This window comes from Diceros bicornis, chromosome 37, assembly GCF_020826845.1.
Source record: "Diceros bicornis minor isolate mBicDic1 chromosome 37, mDicBic1.mat.cur, whole genome shotgun sequence".
Lineage (NCBI taxonomy): Eukaryota > Metazoa > Chordata > Mammalia > Perissodactyla > Rhinocerotidae > Diceros > Diceros bicornis.
Window position 1 is genome coordinate 18,580,247 of NC_080776.1, and position 19,476 is coordinate 18,599,722.

General features: G+C 36.4%; 1 protein-coding gene across 16 annotated transcripts in view; it reads right to left on the minus strand.

The window, feature by feature from the left end:
- TRIP12 (thyroid hormone receptor interactor 12) overlaps nucleotides 1–19,476 on the minus strand; it is a 151,187-nt gene that overhangs the window by 65,859 nt on the left and 65,852 nt on the right. For 15 of the 16 annotated variants that reach the window (XM_058533147.1, XM_058533161.1, XM_058533158.1 and 12 more), the window contains 4 exons: nucleotides 12,050–12,155; nucleotides 9,366–9,502; nucleotides 3,631–3,714; nucleotides 2,489–2,584 (listed from right to left, as the gene is read on the minus strand). In XM_058533147.1, coding sequence (XP_058389130.1) covers nucleotides 2,489–2,584; nucleotides 3,631–3,714; nucleotides 9,366–9,502; nucleotides 12,050–12,155 — 423 coding nt within the window. The remainder of the gene's footprint in view (nucleotides 1–2,488; nucleotides 2,585–3,630; nucleotides 3,715–9,365; nucleotides 9,503–12,049; nucleotides 12,156–19,476) is intronic. The other variant, XM_058533159.1, reaches the window with a different exon arrangement.

Sequence of the window (19,476 nt, forward strand, 5' to 3'; positions counted from 1 at the left end):
ATGAACATCCAGAGTCCAGACTGTGGGCTCTAAATATTATTTCATTGGGCTGGCCCGGTGGCACAAGCGGTTAAGTGCCCGAGCTCCGCTGCGGCGGCCTGGGGTTCTCCGGTTTGGATCCCGGGAGCGCACAGACGCACCGCTTGTCATGCCATGCTGTGGCGGCGTCCCATATAAAGTAGAGGAAGATGGGCGCGGATGTTAGCCCAGGGCCAGTCGTCCTCAGCGAAAAAAAGAGGAGTATTGGCAGATGTTAGCACAGGGCTGATCTCCTCACAAAATAAATAAATTAAAAAAATAAATACCATTTCATGTAAAAGAAAACAGGGCTCTCTGAGGAAATGCCTGATTTCAGGTATTGGGTGGGGAGAACTGAGCTTGACACATCAGAAAGCAAGGAAGTTATCAAAAACTGCCGAGATCATATCAAAAAGATTCAGAGGCCATCTCAAAAAGATCCCATCATTCCATGATCGGGCAGTTTATCAGTGAAAATCACTGAAATGTCTGAAACACGTCTCAACCCACTTACAATGATACTTCAACGACGGCACTTTGGAGGACGCAAAAACCAACTATTTTGAAAACTGGTAAATAAAGGGGAGAAAATAATTTTTCCTATACTAACTATTCTCCTCGGTAACCAAATAGAAAGAAGAGATATTCTTTATATACTTCTACTAAATTACTTCTTTTACTTCTAATAAATGAAGACTGATCATTAGACGTGGAGTACTATTATTCTGTAACCCGTTTTCTAGACACTGAGTTTTGACGGCTTAAGAGACAATTAGACTTTATGCACATCCTAATATTAGAATACACTACCACTTTTGCATAGTCTTTCCCCACCAAGGGAAGAAAATAAAGAATCAAACTCTAATTTGAAAAAGCCTCTAGATCTAATTACCAGTTTACAAGAAATACGCTTATGATATATGAGACACTGAAATCTGACACTGAATGGATATCTATTATTAATATTTGACACTGACTGGATATCTATTATTAACAAATTACTGGGTTATTTTTCAGGTACAATAATAGTAACCTGAGTGTATATATGTGTGTGTGTTAAGGGGCATTATCCTGAGCTACATGATGAAATGCTTATAGATAAAATTGTATAATGTCTGGGATTCATTTCAAACTAATATGACAGGAGGGATGTGGGTGAGGGTAAAGATAAAGACTGGCCATGAAGTAGGCATTGTTGAAGCTGGGTCATGGGCAGGGAAGGGTGGAACATTGTTTTCTACTCTGGTTCTAGTCTATGGTTTACATTAACTTCATGTGTAACAGTCAACTCTTAATACGGATTCGAGATGTTTTAATGCTAATTAGGTAGCACTGCAATATTTTTTCTTCCCAGCCTTCTACTCAGAAATAAATGAAGTAGTAAAATAAATGAAATAAAATTTCTCTTAAAAAAATAAATAACTTAAAGATATTACCTAATAAATGATACTAAATAAAAATCCACATTCAAGGGTTCATGAGAACTCTGCGACAGGGTTATGTTTCATCTGAGAGCTGAATGATGGGGCAGCAAAAGTAAAACAAAACAAAGACAAGAACACCAGCTGCTTCTTAAATTTCCTGTCAAATGCTAATGCCAGAACTTGAAAAAGCCTCAAGTACACATATGTGATCACACATACACACACTGCATTATTTAAAAAAAAACTGGAGTCTTTGATGGAGAACTGTATAAGTACCTATCAGTAAGGTCAGAGTTAAAAGGCTTCAGTAACACTTTAGGAATTTTGAAATTAATCAAGACTGAAATTAATCTACAAATAGCCTACTAATTCCATGGAAACATTATTGATGAAGTTATTTTAAAATGCTTAAATGTAAATTTTACTTAAGGAAGCTAAAGATAGTATTGTATACCAGAAAGAACTTAACTGGATTTGTAATTATGTAAAAGTTACGCTTAATTACAAATTGAGACTGCAAGAGTCACTGTTTTGTCTACCATACATGACAAGATCTCTGGATTATAACACATTAATTTGATTACGTGAGTCTAGAGACTGGTAATTTTGCTGAGAAATCTTTCTTCTCAGACTCATCTTACAACTGACTGTCTGATGGGTTAAACTGTATTATACTATAAAAAAACTCAAGATTCAAATCTATGCAAATCATGCAATCAGATGCTCTAATAAACAATGTAATCATCTGAGATTCTTTACTCTTCTATAATTCAAAAAAAACAAAACAAAGAGTCAATCTTGCTATAAACTTTGGATGATTTTCTAATGATTCCAATTCAGCAATCAAAAATAAGAGTACAGAAGAAAATCTTAGAGTTGCTGTATTTAAGGCAAGAAGGTGCACAAACCTTATTTTTAAAAACAGGTTAAAGTTCATGAAAATTTTCTTACATGAAAACTTACATCAATAGGTAAACAGTAAAAACAGCACTCAACTAATTATTAAGGTTTCTTCGGGGAGGACAAATTTAAAAGTATTCACTTACTAGCTCCACTTCCAATTGTTCTATGGAAAAGTTGTGACATCCGAGGACCAAGAGGGCCAAACAGGTGAGGAGGAAGACCCCTGGCCTCCAACAGAGCTAAAGACAAAAAAAGGGCAGGAGTAGCTGTTAATGTAACTGATCTTATCTAAAATTTCAAGCAACTGATTCATCTCACATAATTGATTTAGACAATGTTCCTTTCCATTTTGAATTTAAGAGAAGTTACGTGTTAAATTTTCAAGACCGCTCATATATATTAATGTAATTAATATAAGTTATAGCACCCACGTGCCAGCTCCAAGGCATCTTAAGGTTTTATGCAAATATTAAATATCAGTGCCAGCAGGAACTTGTGTTAATGGTCCAGGAAAACTCAAATACCTATTTTGAAGAAATTATATGTTAAGCACCCCTGTGCTGTTTTCCCTCTGATATTATTTCCCAAATCAGATATTGGTTATGAGATGATCTAAAAACATGAAAAATTACTTTCATCAATTCCAAAAAGTCAGCAAAACTGTGTTCATGAGATTTCTAGTCAAAAACAAATTGTTGTAAGTTCCTTCCAAAACTTAAAAGCAATCTGAAACTTCTGTGCCTTACATTGGGGATCTATTATATAAATCAACCATCTAAAGATGATAAAAATACATACCCATCCACTTGTAAAGAGAGTACACATAATATAAGGCTGCTTTTTAAAAAGCACTTACAACATTAAAATATCTGGAGTTGATGTGTACATTTTACATTCATTTTGAAATAGATGATCAAGAACACAAAACACCACGGCAAAAAAGCACCCTATCAGGTGCATTATGTTATCAGGTACCAGAGAACAACACATTAAGCTACTCCTTTTTCAAGATCTTCCTTCATTCATTACCAGCTATACAGGCAACCACAATGAAGAAACTTTTTAAAACATAAAAATATATAAGATTTTGTCTAAACAGTAAAAATGAAGAGACAGACAGATCATCTACCACTTCCTAATCACCACTAAATAAGAAGCTTTTTGTGGAGGTGCAGGTATTGCTAGATTATGTTAAAAGAGCTTATCTGAATTAATTTCAACAAAGAACAGTAGTAACAGGCAGCCCATGGTAATGGTTTCTTGAAAGCTCAATAACTGTCTTTACCTTGTAATCGTCCCATCTCGGAATCATCTGATTCACTCTCCCCAGAGGTGGTCATGCCCACAGCCCCTGCAACAGAACTAGAGGCTTCAAAGGGGGAGAAAAAGAAGGTTCAAGTTAGGAGAGAACATTTCAACTCATTATGTCTGGTTTATCTTAAAAAAGAAAAAGCAGAGTTTTGCAGACTACAATTAAAAAGGCAATTAAATGTGTGCCCATTGCACACTCAGCTGATCTTCTAGACTGTATCCTGTAGCTTTTATGAAAAAAGGATGGTTCAAATATCTTAGTTAAGCATAAAAACACAAGTTTTGCATTTATTCATACATAGCTTTGACAGATTCCTCCTGTCTTTGAAACTGTTCCTGAATTAAGTCTTACCCTGAACTCCTCTACCAAAAGTCCATGAAAATAATACTGCTAAAACCACTGTGATATGTAATAGGTGATTAAACAGTTACGAACATAAGAGAAAGCAAAACTGACATTTGGGGGAAAGGTTCCACGTAGATATGTGCCTTCTTCAGTCTGCCTTATGTCTGAATGATAGTCTTGACACAATCACTTATCTGTTTAATTCCAAGAGTGTGCAAAGATTATACTTTCATTTCCAGGACAAAATAGTATTGATACACGTTACAACTAACAGATGACTGTGAAACACTGAAGTACAAAAACAAAGGGCAACTAAGACGTCAAAGCAAGGGTAGAATGAAGAGTTCAGCTTCAGAAGATTCTACTACACTAAATGCTAACCTGACCAATAATTCAGTCTAAGCAAACAGGTTGATTCTATTATGAATCTGACCAGGAGATGAAACTATATTCCTGTAAAACCAGCAGTTTTACTGTTCCTCTTCTCAGTGTCTATGGAGTCCTAAAGCATTGGTTTACAAATATGATTAATCTATGTATGACCACATCATCCACAATACTTTAAGCCCTGTCTGCACACTTGACAATGACTGAATGCAACCCAGGAAGAATATTCCTGTCATTACTGTTCAAAGAGGCACAAGGATAACATATGTGAATTTTTTAAGCTTTTCTGAAGAAAAAGATGCTAATACTAATATATCAACCACCAACTCCATACTTTATAATACTTTTCTTCACACCTCATTAAGTATTTTCTATCATTTCACCAGGATTTTTAAAAAAATTCATAGAAAAATGTATGGTTTAGAACAGGAGTCAGCAAACCGTGGCCTGCAGGCCAAATCCAGTTTAACACATCATTTTGTAAATAAAATTTTATTAAAACATAGCTGAACTCATCATTTACATATTGTCTGAGGTTGCTTTCATGCAACAACAACAGAGCCTGTATAAAGCCTAAAACATCAACAATCTGGCCCTTTACAGAAAATGTTAGCAACCCCTTGGTTCCGAGTTCCAGGTTAACCAGAAATGCTAATAGTCAAGGGTATCCGAGTTTAGCAAAATCCACACTGCTGGCGAAGAAAACAGAGATAATCAATAACGGCACACTATAATGGCTACTCACAGGTGGCATTTATTAAATGCTTCCTATATGCAGGCTGTGTCTAAGTGTTTCCTCACAGCCATACAAAGAGGTGTTATAAGCTTTATCATGCACATGAGGAAACTGAGGCTTTGTGTCTTAGAATGTACTTGAGATTGAACTTGTACTTGATCTGAGATTTGAACCCCAGCAGTATGACTTCATAGGCTGTACTCTTACAAACTGTACCCTATCAGCTCCTTAAACATATTCTTCAGTACTAATTTTTAATTCAAGTATAGCTGCTTCTTCACATTATACAGAAAACTTGTTAACAAATACTGTTATTAGGTCCCAATTACGACTGAATTTGTTAAAGTGGCTCTTAAACTTGCTTTAAAACTCTTCCAATTATGTGAAAGCAAATACAAAGTTTTGACAAAGGAAATAGTTGGTTTTTTTAAAGCACACTCCAGAATCATACATTTTTTAAGAAAAAACAAAAATTCACTTATTAAGGTAATGTTTGTTTTTTAAGTTTATCAGAGGGTCTACTGGTTTTATTTAAAACATTCTACAGATCTACGAGCTATGATTTTAAAAAAAGTTTAACTTAAAGTTACTTCTTAAACATGTTACTCTAATGACTTACATAATGAATAACGAACATCTCAAATTGCGCTGCCACAAAGACATTAACCAAGACATAAAACTTGTAAAAGCGCATAATTAAAAGAGCAGCTAAGACTATTATAGTGGGGTCCTGACCTTAAGGGAGCCACAGAACCACTACATGAAAGGGCAGGGATATTCTCATTTTTAATGGAGGTGGAGTGCCTATTTTGACAGAAATCAATTACTAGATCCAAAGAAAAGGATCCCTTGCCAGCCCTTTGATGGCAAGTATTAAGCATTTGTCCACTGTAGCTCTCTAAGTTTTACAATCTTAGATAAACCAAACTAGCCTCGCCTGTAGGTGGCTGTTTGTGAAGTCACGCAGGTAAAGAAATGTAATCAATCAACAGGAGTCAATGACAAAGTTCTTTTAGTCAAGGTGTCAAACCTCCTTGGGCAACGCACAAGATCTGTCACCAGACACAAATATAAAAATAAGACTATCAAGCAGAGGAAATCCAACGCCAGACTCTAAGAGGTGTCAATCCTTTTTTGTTTAAACCAGTATCTCTCTCATCTAGTCTCAGCATATCTTCACAGCACCATCTGATTTCCAATACACAGTTGAATGAAAACAATGGAGAAAATACATTAAATTAGAACACAAGAACTTGATTGTGGAGCTCCAAGTTTTTATACTTTAACCAATGCATCCTCCTACATAGAAAGCAAAGATAAAATATTAGAAAGCTGATAGAATTTAATTTTACTTGACAGGAACCACTAAGGGTTTATCAGATACCTAAGTATAGGAGGCAACAGAAAGATTTTTTTAGTGTCACAAAAACTTGTGAGCAAGGCCAGGAGAATGGCTGTCAGGAATGCAATTATGCCTTATATGGGCCCTGGCATCAGGTGATATGGTAGCAATCTAATTTGCAGTGTTATTAAACAAAAGTAATTAGGTAGAGAAAAATTTACAAAACTGGGCTGCTTTCTTTTTACAATCTGATCCTGTTCATTTCTTGTGAAATTAAGATTCCCAAAGCAAAATGTAGGTGCTGGAACATTTTTTTCTTACCATTTGATTGTTTTGCAGGTGTGAAGAATACCTGATTCCCCATTTTAGTATCTATAGCATTTGCAAGACTTTATCAGCACCATAAAGGGGTGCACAGTTCTGATGAAGTCCAAAACTAAACCCTCCGACTCTCAGGACAATGTGGGAAACACTTAACTTCCAACTTCAAGAGCTAGTATTTCTTCTATGAAGAGCTAGAAGGGTTGATCTCCGTATCACAGGATCCTTCCAAGTGACCCAACAGGGAGAGGATTATCAACAAACTTTCCTAAGTGTAACCAACACTGGCAAAGTCAGGGTGATATAAGCAAGTTTGCCAAAGATGGAGCAATGCTTTAATATCTACATGTGAAAAAAGAAATACCCTTATTTCAATTGAATCCATTGAAAGAGGTCAGGAAGATACGATCTTTAAAAATCAATAACATTGAAAAAATGAGTATTTAAGTAATACTGAAGAGATTAAATCAATCTCTTTAAATTAATAAAACTATTATTTCCAAAAAAATGTTTCAAATGAAGGGAGTCTTACACCAAGTGTATAAGAGCCATCTAAGAATGGATACTTGCCAAAAGATGCTCTAAGTTACCACCATCAATTTGTACTCTACACTAACTTGGAGGGTTTTATTTTTCTTTAAATTCCAATTTTACACACTGAGAAACTAAAGCCCATTACACTGAAGAACTTAATATAAAACTAGTAAGTAATCTGCCTCTTTCCCCGGAACTACTTTAGTGAGCTGGCAGAGCAATTCCTGTAGGATTCATAAGGGATCCAGCCTCTAAAATGTAATGAAGCTAGTGCTGCTTTAATACCAGTGAACATGCTACATGTATCTTTTACATCAACTTGGAAAATATCTAGATCACACTGTGATTTCAAATACGACTGACAATGAAACACAGGCAAGTGCTTAGAAGGGCAGTCTTATAAACCTAATCCCTTGAAGCTTTTGTCCTCCTAGGTAAATATACCAGGGAACAAAATTTTACACACCACCCCCTCATTCTGGCCTCCAATTACATCCATAGGAATTAAACAAACTCTTGTAACCGTAGGAAAGCAGAACAACACAGCTGTTATAAATCTGTACTTCTTTTCTAAGACCTGGATTTGAGAGTTACACATCCTAGTTTGTAACTCTGGGCAAGCTTAACCATTACGTGTCTTCGTTTTTCCTCATTTATAAAATGAGGATAATAGTACTCACAACCCAGTAGGTTGCTTTGAATACTAAATGAAAATATATGTAAAGTGCTTTTAAAAAAGTGCATTCAAGTCTGCAATGGAGTGTACACTCTGTTAGCTATTCTAATTACTATAATGAGTCCACTTTAGCAACACGCTCAGCAGCTCCATTTCTGTCATCCATGTGGGAATTGCCCCACTTCCATATTCAGACTTGAAATACACATTAAAACACAGGGAAGGATAGGCTGTGTGTCATAAAGAGCTTCAATGAGGTACACGTGCAATTGACTGTATTTTTCCAAAAATCTACCATTTAACCCTTCAGAAAAACTATTCTAGGAAAAAGGCAGGGGAAAAAGAGTCCCTCCCACCAGAAGAGATGCTGTAAGTTCACCACGTAATTTATCATATAAAACTGGGAAAGATCAGTGGTAAAAATGTTAAGCTGGACAGAAAGCTGGGAGACAACAGGCATAAAACAAGGACAGTAGTGATCAAACTGGAACCTTCCTGGCAAACTAGAACATATGATCAACTATGGGCATTAAAAAAACTAGCACATATTCTAATATTAAACAATAAAACATGAAAGAGCTTCGTTCAAAAGTAAAAATATATGTGCCTACACCTAAACCCTATGTGCTATCATCCTAATTTAAGGGACTCATATCCATATTTTCATAACGATGAAATGTAACATTTTTGCATCTGTTCTTAATGTTAGTGAGAAATGTTAATGACAAACTGCATTTTAAAACTTGTTAGCCACAATTAACCACTAAAGTATTAGCCTTCTTTCAGTATTAGTAATGGATATACATTTATAGCTGACGGCAGGGTGGTGGGAGGAGCTTAATTTTTGCTGTGCTTAGATATCAAGAAGAATAAAAATAAGTCTAGAAAAATATAAACAGCATTCTTAAAGTTGCTTACATTCAAACTGAATACTTATTATTTTTTAGGGGTTACAACATTCTAAATTAAAATTTACACGTTTGAAGCATTTTAAACCATACCCTTACATTCTTATTATGAATTTAAATTTTTCAAACAATCAATAGGCAATTATTACATGTACTCACCAATATATAAGAAGATTAAACAGAAAGGGACTCCCTCCTAAAAGCCCTATGAATATAATTAGTACAACTTTGGATTTGGAAAAGAATTAAAAAATAACAACAACAAATGAATCCAACCAATCAAAAACCCAAACCTATAAAGCAAAACAAAAGAGAACAAAAAGTTTATTTGATGGTAACATTTAATATATTTCTGTTCCCTCTCTTCCATTATATTTGGCATACTTAAAAAATAGTTTGTCTCTAACTAAATCTGTAAGGTACATATGCACATTTTAGGGCTAAGAAGCGCCAATCTACCTGCAGCTCCTTGGGGAGTTTCGTCTGTCCGTGCAGCTGAAGAATTGACTGTCTCCTGGTTGCTTTCAGGGTCTGCCATTTTCTCCTGGCGACGAGCTTCAGCTGCTCCTCTTTTGCCCAGGCCAGAGCCCCGCCGACTACAACAGAAAAATGCCATCACAGGCAGCACTAGCAGTGACCAGGAGCAATGTCCATGCAGCACAAAGCTCCAATGCATGGAGCACAAAGCCAGTTTCTTCTTGTTACATAAAAATTGTTGCAGAAAATCACTATGGGTAACAACCAAGACTTTGTATATTTAAAATTCTTCCAAGTTGTATCACATTCACAATACAAGCTTTTGTGTTGTTGCTATGAGCTGTTGTCATCCCTACAGACAGAAATGACTTTTTAACACTTCCAACTAAATGGAAAAGTAACTCCTTCTGTGGAGACAATTCAATTCATTTAAAATAGATCCCTACTTCCTAGGTCGATAGTGGATCAATATACAGACTTTCAAGCTGATACTTGACGATGGGGGGATGGAGAGGGGAGTAGACAGGGAAAGACGGGGAAAAATTCCCATCACATAAATTCCAGATTACTTAAATTATGAAAAAATAACTATCCTAATAATGAACAATAGCTCCATCCTCTCAAATAAAGAATAAAAGATTTAATATTTATAAATAAATACAGATGACATTTGGGAAGACACTTGTTTAGGATTAAGGCACAGTATCAGATACGTAAGAAAGAATGAGGTAGAAACAAAAGACTTCCTCAAATTATTACAACTTAATATTGTTTCAACAGCAGCTCCCCAAATTACCTTAGGAAACGCAGAAATCTACTACTAAAAAAATGTCTTAGACTAAAGTCAAACTACAGTGAAACGAAATGCTGCGTAATAGAAAGAAGCAGATGTAAGTGACATTTAAGTGAAGGTTCTGAATTACTGGAGAGTACTAGAAGAGTTTGTTCTACCAATTAGTAAAAACTCCTCCCTAAACAGAGATTTGCTTAGCCAATCTTTCCTTCACAGGGAAATAGCTCATTCCAAACTCAATTTACCAAGCTACAAACTAATGAGATTCAAATTAATTTGTTTACTTAACATTTATTAATTTGCACCAATCATGTGACACACACTGTGCTGAACACTGGATGCTGCCCTCAAGAAGTGTTAGTCGAAAGACAGATGAAGACACAGCTGTAGCAGGCTATGAAAGCACTAAATTTAGGAGGAATCTCAACTAATTCAGAGAAAGTTTGAAATGAAGAGTGCTCCAGGCAGGGGGCTAGATAGCTTGTGAACAGCATGGCTGTGTATTCTGTAAGTAATTTCACATGCACTAAGAAAGAGGTCATGAGTAGAAGGAAAGAAGGCTGCAGAGAAAGACAGGACACTAGATTACCTGACTTCACATATTGCTTAAAATTAATTTTCAACCACAGTGAATTCAATCTATATCTCAGATTATAAACACTTGGGTAAAATGGATTCAAAATTTGGCCCAATCAATGTAGAACAAAAAGCTCTGAAGAGCTAAGACATTTTCTCAGAAGTCCTCATAAAAATATTGCCAAGAAACCTCAAAAGCAAACAGATATTGTAAACAATCCAGACAGAACTAGAAAATAAGTGGAAAAGTAGAGATTAAAGTGGCAGGAGTCCTCTTCTTACGACTTACAGGCAACAAGTCATATTGTTTCCTTATGTCACTATTGTTCCCACCACCGACAAGAGCAGTCCAAGTCAATTACCTTAGAGAAGAACCAGAGGAAGTGCTACAACCTTTCTCCTTCCCTGAGTTCGAGAAGGGAAAAGGCAAACATCTCATTCACCCCTATCATTGGTTTTGGCACATTTAGTAAAGAGAATAAACTGCATATAAAAGAGGGAAAAGTCCTCTATAGCTGTGGATAATTAGCAGCACGAGGGTACCTGACCAACTAACCAAGCCTGGAAATCTGAGATGGAACTGCAAGAAAAAGATTTTCACTGAAAATTCTCAATCAGTTAATCAAAGTATGTGAAATAATATATGGCATCACATCCAAGATAGCTGATTTTCTAAAAATGAGCTTAAAAACAGCAGCTGGGAGAAATGGGAACTGGAGATGTGAAAGAACACCAAAGAAACCCTACATTTTTCCTTGAGGGGTAGGTGGTGTAATACAAAATGCAAATTAAGTACATCTCTCCCCCTCATCCATTAAACTTCGTAACTGGTGCCAACACTTTTAGAAACTAACTAGGCAATATTACAGCCATTAAAACAGACATCCCTTTTGATCCATTAATCACACTACTGGGAAATTTAGCTACCTTTAAAAAATAACCCAAATCTGCATAAAGATGCTCATCAGAGCTTTACTTGGCAGACTGAAACTCTGAAAACAACCAAATGTCCAACTATTGGCAACAACTCTGAAAATAATGTAGCAACAGAGGAAAAGGTAGAGGATAAAAGTGTTGTCAAAAACCAGCATGATTAAAACTTATCAAAAACTTGTAAATAAATATTGGGGAAGAATTCACAAAAATAATACTACTGATTATATTAGAACAAATTTCTTTACTCAATATTCAAATGAAAATTTTACTAATTTTTAAAAACTTACAGAGTTAAGCAATTTGATGACATTTGAACACAGATAATCAGCTAACCATAAACTGGAACAACTCAAATTACTACCTGGCACTAGCACAGGAGCCCGTGGTCTTTTGGCGTGTGCTCCGCCTCAAACTGGGGAGCTCAGCAGGTGGAGATTCACTGCGCTTCTTCGTAGATTTTCTTAAACCTATACATGTGAAACACAAACGTAAAATTTTAAAAAGAGAAGTTATCTTAAATTAAAAATTTCAAAATTCTTCAGATCATCATCCTGGTCAAAAGTCCATACAATCTTCCCATGGCCTCTATAGAACTGACTTCCATAGTTTGCCTTTACTTAGCCTATTCACCGGAAAGTTAATGGGGGACTCAGCATTCCGGTTCAGGGTAAATCTTCTCACTGTGCCCACCCTTGACTCAAGCTGTCCTACACCATGAATAATGACAGTCCCTCTTCTCTCAAACCAACTCCTTTAAAAGTTGCTTTCACATCTCTACTCCTCCACGACTTCTCTCCACTGACTAAAGCAAAGAGATTTTTTTTGTACACACTATATATCTGAAGACTTTACTAAATTTCATTTAGCACTTTACTACATTCTCTTTACACTGTCCCATTTCACCTAGTTTATATAAAGTTCATCAATAAGGCTTGACAGAAAAAAATGCTTTCTTTATTTTCTTTATAACATCCCATCAGCAAGGAATATACACTTCAACTCAAGGTTATTAGAATGTCCAATTTACAGAATACTGTATAATTAGGGAGAAAAAGTCAATCAAGCACACTTTACATGCTATTCTGGAAGCTAACTAACACCTTTATAGAAGTAACAGATTCTAAAAAGGTACAGCAATTAAGTACAGTTTATAACTATTTTATGAACAACAGAGAAGCCACAGGAGTATCTGTCTACCCTCCTCTTCCCCAAACAATGCTATCATACATGATGACATACTGGTTGGTAAGCTCTATCTAAACAAAGACCTCCAATAGCGGAAGGCCTCCGAAGTCAACAAGCATATTTCCATTAGAATTACAGCATTATCTTAAATAGATGTTAACTTTGTCAGAGGCCAATTATATAATAATTCTCCAGATCACTTGCTTTTTGCCAGGAAGTTTTAGTATTTGATCATTTCATTGCTCTAAAGTAGAAAGATAAGAAATTCTTTACTCTTGATTTTGTTAAAAACCCCAATTAAGGGTCTGGGAAAGAGTTGGTAAAAAGGATTCTAGACATCTTCTTGACCTTCAGAGTCTTAATTTAAAACTTCAGTTCTTTCAACTTGAGATGGTACTTATACCATACACCATATATAATAAAGTTGCTAAAAGCAAGCTATTCAAGAATTTTTAAACACAAAACAGAAGCTATAAAGACAAAAATCTATGTTCAGACAGGCATTACCACTTAGAAATCTAAACCATACCTTTCAGGCCTTCCCCCCCCGACCACCCAAAATATCTAGACTCTTCAATCTAGCATAAGAGGATGAAAGAATGAAACTTTAAGTGGAGAAAGAAGATTGGCCTAAGGGTTTCTTAAATTTCAATTTTGTTTTTAGGTCAATTTTCTATATAGCATATCACCAGAATTATCTGATGTGATCACAAATCTATGCCTGATATTCTATATTATATTATCTTTGCCTGGGCACACACTCCCGTCACCTGAAAGACAGACATGGCATATGAACAGAATATAAAGCTAGCTTAATATATTCAGCTAATTAGCATCACTATTTTTGAATATTTAAAAAATTCAGAAATTTTTAAATAACATTTCACAAAATATTAAATTATAGTTATCTTTCTATCTGAATTGTGTGACTAAGTCAGAAGAGACTAAAAAATGTACAATTTAGAGAGAAAAAACCATGAGCGCACATTACATTAAAACACTCCAAGAAACATAAAGTGCTTTCACTTATGAAGCACTTTGAAAACCGTTGTATTTTTGTCACTAATATTACTTAGTCCATGTAGTACTAAAGTGTCTTTACACCGACAACGATACAGTAATGGACACTAGCACAAATTTTCACATCTACTCAGTGACATTCAAAATAAACTATTCAATATAATGTATTGTGGGCTACTGCCATACTGCTAATTTGAGTGAGAGTATACTTTTTGACCAAACTTTCTTACATTTTTCACTACTCATGCTCTATTTTAGACTTTGGTGTTTAACTTTCTTTTAATCAACTTCACTCAAATATAATTTCCATATGATAAAATGTACTCAGTTTTAGGGGGCTGGCCCGGTGGCTCCATGGTTAAGTTCATGTGCTCTGCTTCAGCAGCCCGGGGTTTGCAGGTTTGGATCCCAGGCGCGGATCTACACACTGCTCAGCAAGCCATGCTGTGGTGGCACCCCATATACAAAATAGAGGAAGATGGGCACAGATGTTAGCTCAGGGCCAATCTTCCTCAGCAAAAGAGGAAGACTGGTGGCACCAGCCCCGTGGTGTAGCAGTTAAGTGCGCGCGCTCCACTGTTGGCGGCCTGGGTTCGGATCCTGGGCGTGCACCGATGCACCACTTGTCACGCCATGCTGCGGCGGTGTCCCATATAAAGTGGAGGAAGATGGGCACAGATGTTAGCCCAGGGCCAGTCTTCCTCAGCAAAAAGAGGGGGATTGGCAACGGATGTTAGCTCATGGCCAATCTCCCTCACCAAAAAAGTGTACTCAGTTTTAAGTGTATGGGGTTCAATGAGTTTGACAAATGTATTCACCCATATAACCAATACCACAGTCAGGACAGAACATTTCCATCACTCTAAAGAGTTCCTTCCTGCCTCCTGCAGTTAACTCCCTGACAACTACTGATCTGCTTTTCTGTTGCTACTGTCTATCCCATAATTTCATATATATGGAATCATACAGTGTTTTGAAGATGAACTCATGTTGTTGCACATATTAGTAATCCACTCCTCTTTATTGTGGAGTGGTATTCCTTTGTGTAGATGTGCCACAATCTCTTTATCCATTCTTAGTGTTAAACTTTAAGAGAACTGTACTAAGTCACAGAGAAGTAGGGCAGAGAAAAACCAAAACAACAGAGTGGATAGAAAAATATTTATAACTGATGTCATAATCATACCATAATGTAAAATGACTGTTAGGCTAATTGACGTAACTCCATCTAGCCTGATAAACTAGGAGAACCCCAAACATGTTATTGTCCAAGGTAAAGGAGCTGCTATATATAACACTCTCTAGGGAAAAAGGGTATCACTATTTGTAACACTACCTGAGCCCAGGAAGGGAGACAAAGCTGTCTTTTATCTATACATCTCTGCTCCAAAAACTGGAACAGGGGAACACAGACGTGGTGAAGATTGGTAATTAGCAACACAGCATTTCTAAACACATCAAGTCAAACCTTGGAAGAACTATATAAGTTCCTTTGAACTACTTAAGTTTCTCTGACCTTACAGAAGAACTACTTTAATTCTTCCACAAGTCTAAAACATTTTTAGAAGATTAGAAATGTCATACATTCTGGGAAAAGAGGAAGGTGAAGCTTAAACAGTTTGATAGATCAAGTACTTCCTAGAAAATGGAGATAGCTTAACCTTCTTTTGGCCATTTAGCAAACTGACAATGCTAGAACATATTATCTTCAAAATTTTAGACTGGCCATAGAGTTTTTCAAAAGCACTTTCACATATAAAAGTATGATAATTCCTATTTTTCAGACAAAAAAAAAATTGACTTGCTTAAAGGTGCGTAACCCAGCCAACTACACAATTCCTAAGCTTACTTTGAAGCACAACAGAGAGTACTACATCTTCAATGTACTTCTGGCAAGGTGTTAAAATTTTGCTTTACTGGTTTGTATAGGAAACTTTTAATACTCTCCATATAAAAACACTGTATTTTTGTAGAATTGAAATGTTTCCTTCCATTCTACTGGTCAAGTAAGGAGTATTTTAATAGAAGAGGAAACATGTAAGTGTAAACCTACAACCTACTAAAAGCCAATTTAAACACATGTGCATGGTAATACACACACACACACACACACACACACACACACACACACACACCTCTCTCTTTCCCAGGCTCTATAACGCAACCAAACTGCATTTATCATTTATTTTTATGATGCCACTCTGAAAAGAAACCAGAATATCACAGGTCAGATTAATATATTGTTATCCACAAAGCCTTTGTATAATGAAGTGAGGTATAAATGAAGATATATTACTCTTATCAAAGCTTTTGACCTTATTATATTAGCATAGAATACATGCACTTGTTCTTACAAATATATTCCTATAACTTTATGCCTTTAATAAAGATGAAACTGGCAGTTACAACTATGGTCTTAAAAGTCCTAATTAGTTCATTCTTCTACAATATAGACATGTCTTACTCTCTTTTTTGAACAAGTGATTTACTCAAAGTCCAGGGCTTCATCTTTAAAAAAAACAAAAAGAATCCTTTTGCAAAGTGTGACATTTGAAACGTGAAATAATTAAACCTCTTAGGTATCCAATTTTAAGCTTGGATTTTTAAAATATAACAACTTTACAAGAATCAACAGATTGTGGGCCTTAGATATTTTACTTTCTGGATTCTTACTAATGTAAAAATAGTTAACATGTTCTTGGGCACCTTCTACTTAGGACTGATTTTTCTTTTCTAGTTGAAATTTTAAAAGTATTTCTCATTACGTTACAGTACTGTGAAATGATTCCAATTTTGCAGGAGAAATGAGCACTAGTAACATGATCTGCCTACTTTACTACTGGAATCACCAAAGCTAGAACAATTCCAATCCTGGAAAGGTATGTTTTCACTCTTAATTGTGTTAAGTTACTTAAAAGTAGCAATAGACAACCAGGTAATACATATTAATTGTCATGCTTTTATTCTGTTTTTAATTCTTACATGATCTGGTATAGGTATGCTAAACTTTCATATGGTGTATACATATATCAGACCTATTACACAGTCCTACAACGAAAATATAGCACTCCCCCGCCAATGATATATAATATTCTAGCAATGCAATAATTAAGTAAACTTTCCAATTTCCTAAAGATTCCTTCTGTTGTATAAAGAATAAAACTAAACATGAATGTAAATGTACTTGATAAGGTTGTCTGAAAATCAAGCAGACGGGGAGACTGACCTAACAGCTTTATTCAGTGCATAATGACTCCACTGAAGTACATGAATGTTTTTACTCTCCAACTTATATATTCATTTTAAAGTGATATTAAAAGATGATCAGGGGCCGGCCCGGCGGCGCAAGCGGTTAAGTGCGCGCGCTCCGCTGCGGCGGCCTGGGGTTCGCTGGTTCGGATTCCGGGCGCGCACCGACGCACTGCTTGGCAAGCCATGCTGTGGCGGCGTCCCATATAAAGTGGAGGAAGATGGGCACAGATGTTAGCCCAGGGCCGTCTTCCTCAGCAAAAAAAAAAAAGAGGAGGATTGGCGGATGTTAGCACAGGGCTGAGCTCCTCACAAAAAAAAAAAAAAAAAAGATGATCAAAATAGACATCTATTGTATAATGTCCAGTAACCTTTCTCTGAGCACCCCGTTTTTTTGTTTTTTTTTTTTTTTAAATTCTCCGGGGAACTTTACCTCTTCTCCATGTGGTATTGAGGGAAGTGTCATTCACAGTATATTCCCACTATATGAGAGGGACTCAGGCCAGACTATTTCCATCATCTGCAATTACAACTCTACCACCATCATCCCCTCTCCCCTCCACCACAGTGCTTCGTTCAAGGATAGACCTATGACCCAAGGAAATCAGAGACTTTCTTACAAATTGATATATAAATGATTGAATAGTATCTTCGGGGCGGGGGGGGCAGTGAGGATGTCAGAAGTCACAAGGCTTGGGACTGACAGGGTCATCTTCATTGAGCTCCTGCATGCAACCAAGCCTGACGCTGGCCAATCTCTTGGCTTTACCAGTCCATTTAATTTTGATTGAGTATTCATCACATATAACCCCAAATCTTCTGACTATAAGTCATTACTGTATTAAAATTTTTAGTCTAGAGTAGGTGTCAACAAACTGCAGCCGTGGGGCAAATCCAGCTGCAGGCTATATTTTTTATAGCCCACTAGCTATGAATGGTTTTTACATTTTTAAAGAGTTGTGATAAAAAAAGAATATGTCACGGGCCGGCCCCGTGGCTTAGCAGTTAAGTGCGCACGCTCCGCTGCTGGTGTTCGGATCCCGGGCATGCACCGACGCACCACTTCTCCGGCCATGCTGAGGCCGCGTCCCACATACAGCAACTAGAAGGATGTGCAGCTATGACATACAACTATCTACTGGGGCCTTGGGGGAAAAAAAGGGAGGAGGATTGGCAATAGATATTAGCTCAGAGCCGGTCTTCCTCAGCAAAAAGAGGGGCATTAGCATGGATGTTAGCTCAGGGCTGATCTTCCTCACACAAAAAATAAATAAATAAAAGAATATGTCACAAAGACTGTATGTGGTCAGTAAAGCCTAAAATATTTACTATCCAGCCCTTTACAGAAAATGTTTACTGACCTGGATTTTGAAGAAAAAAAAGGAAGAACAGTATATAGACTTACTTAAATCTTGAAAATCAGTCAAAATTTTTTTTTAAAAAAAGCCTCTCCAAAACAAAATAAAAACAAAACAAAATCCTTTTACATTTTAAAAAGAAAAACAAGACCTGAGCTAAACCACATCTTAGTGATAAAAGTTTCAGTACTAATTTTTCTAGAATATTAAATATCTTGGGCCGGCACCGTGGCTTAGCGGTTAAGTGCACGCGCTCTGCTACTGGCGGCCCGGGGTTCAGATCCCAGGCATGCACCGACGCACCGCTTCGCCGGCCATGCTGAGGCTGCGTCCCACATACAGCAACTAGCAGGATGTGCAACCATAACATACAACTATCTACTGGGGCTTTGGGGGAAAAAAAGGAGGAGGACTGGCAATAGATGTTAGCTCAGAGCCAGTCTTCCTCAGCAAAAAGAGGAGGGTTAGCATGGATCTTAGCTCAGGGCTGATCTTCCTCACAAAAAAAAAAAAAAATAGAATATTAAATGCCTTGGTTTTTTTACTTATAGTTTGTCATATTCCTACAGACAGTAAATAAATACATCTCCATTTTAAAATGAAGTAGACTAATGAATACGAATAAGGTACACAAACCAATACCTTAAACAAGGGAATATATACAGAAGATTGCTACAAATCATTTATATATATAGATACCAAAGGATGACTATGATTGATCTTTAAAACACAAATCTCCAATTTGTTTATATATTTAAAAAAGCCATAAGTAATTACATTAAGTATCCATTTATTTGCATGTCAAATCTGTTTCAAAGGGTTTTTTTTGAACCATTCCTTTTTCCTTCATAAAAGGAAGAAAAAAAAGCACCCAATAACATCACTATTACCACATGTGAGGAGTTCAGTTTAGAATCAAATAATAGGGCCATTTCAGGGCTGGCCCAGTGACATAGTGGTTAAGTTAGCACGCTTC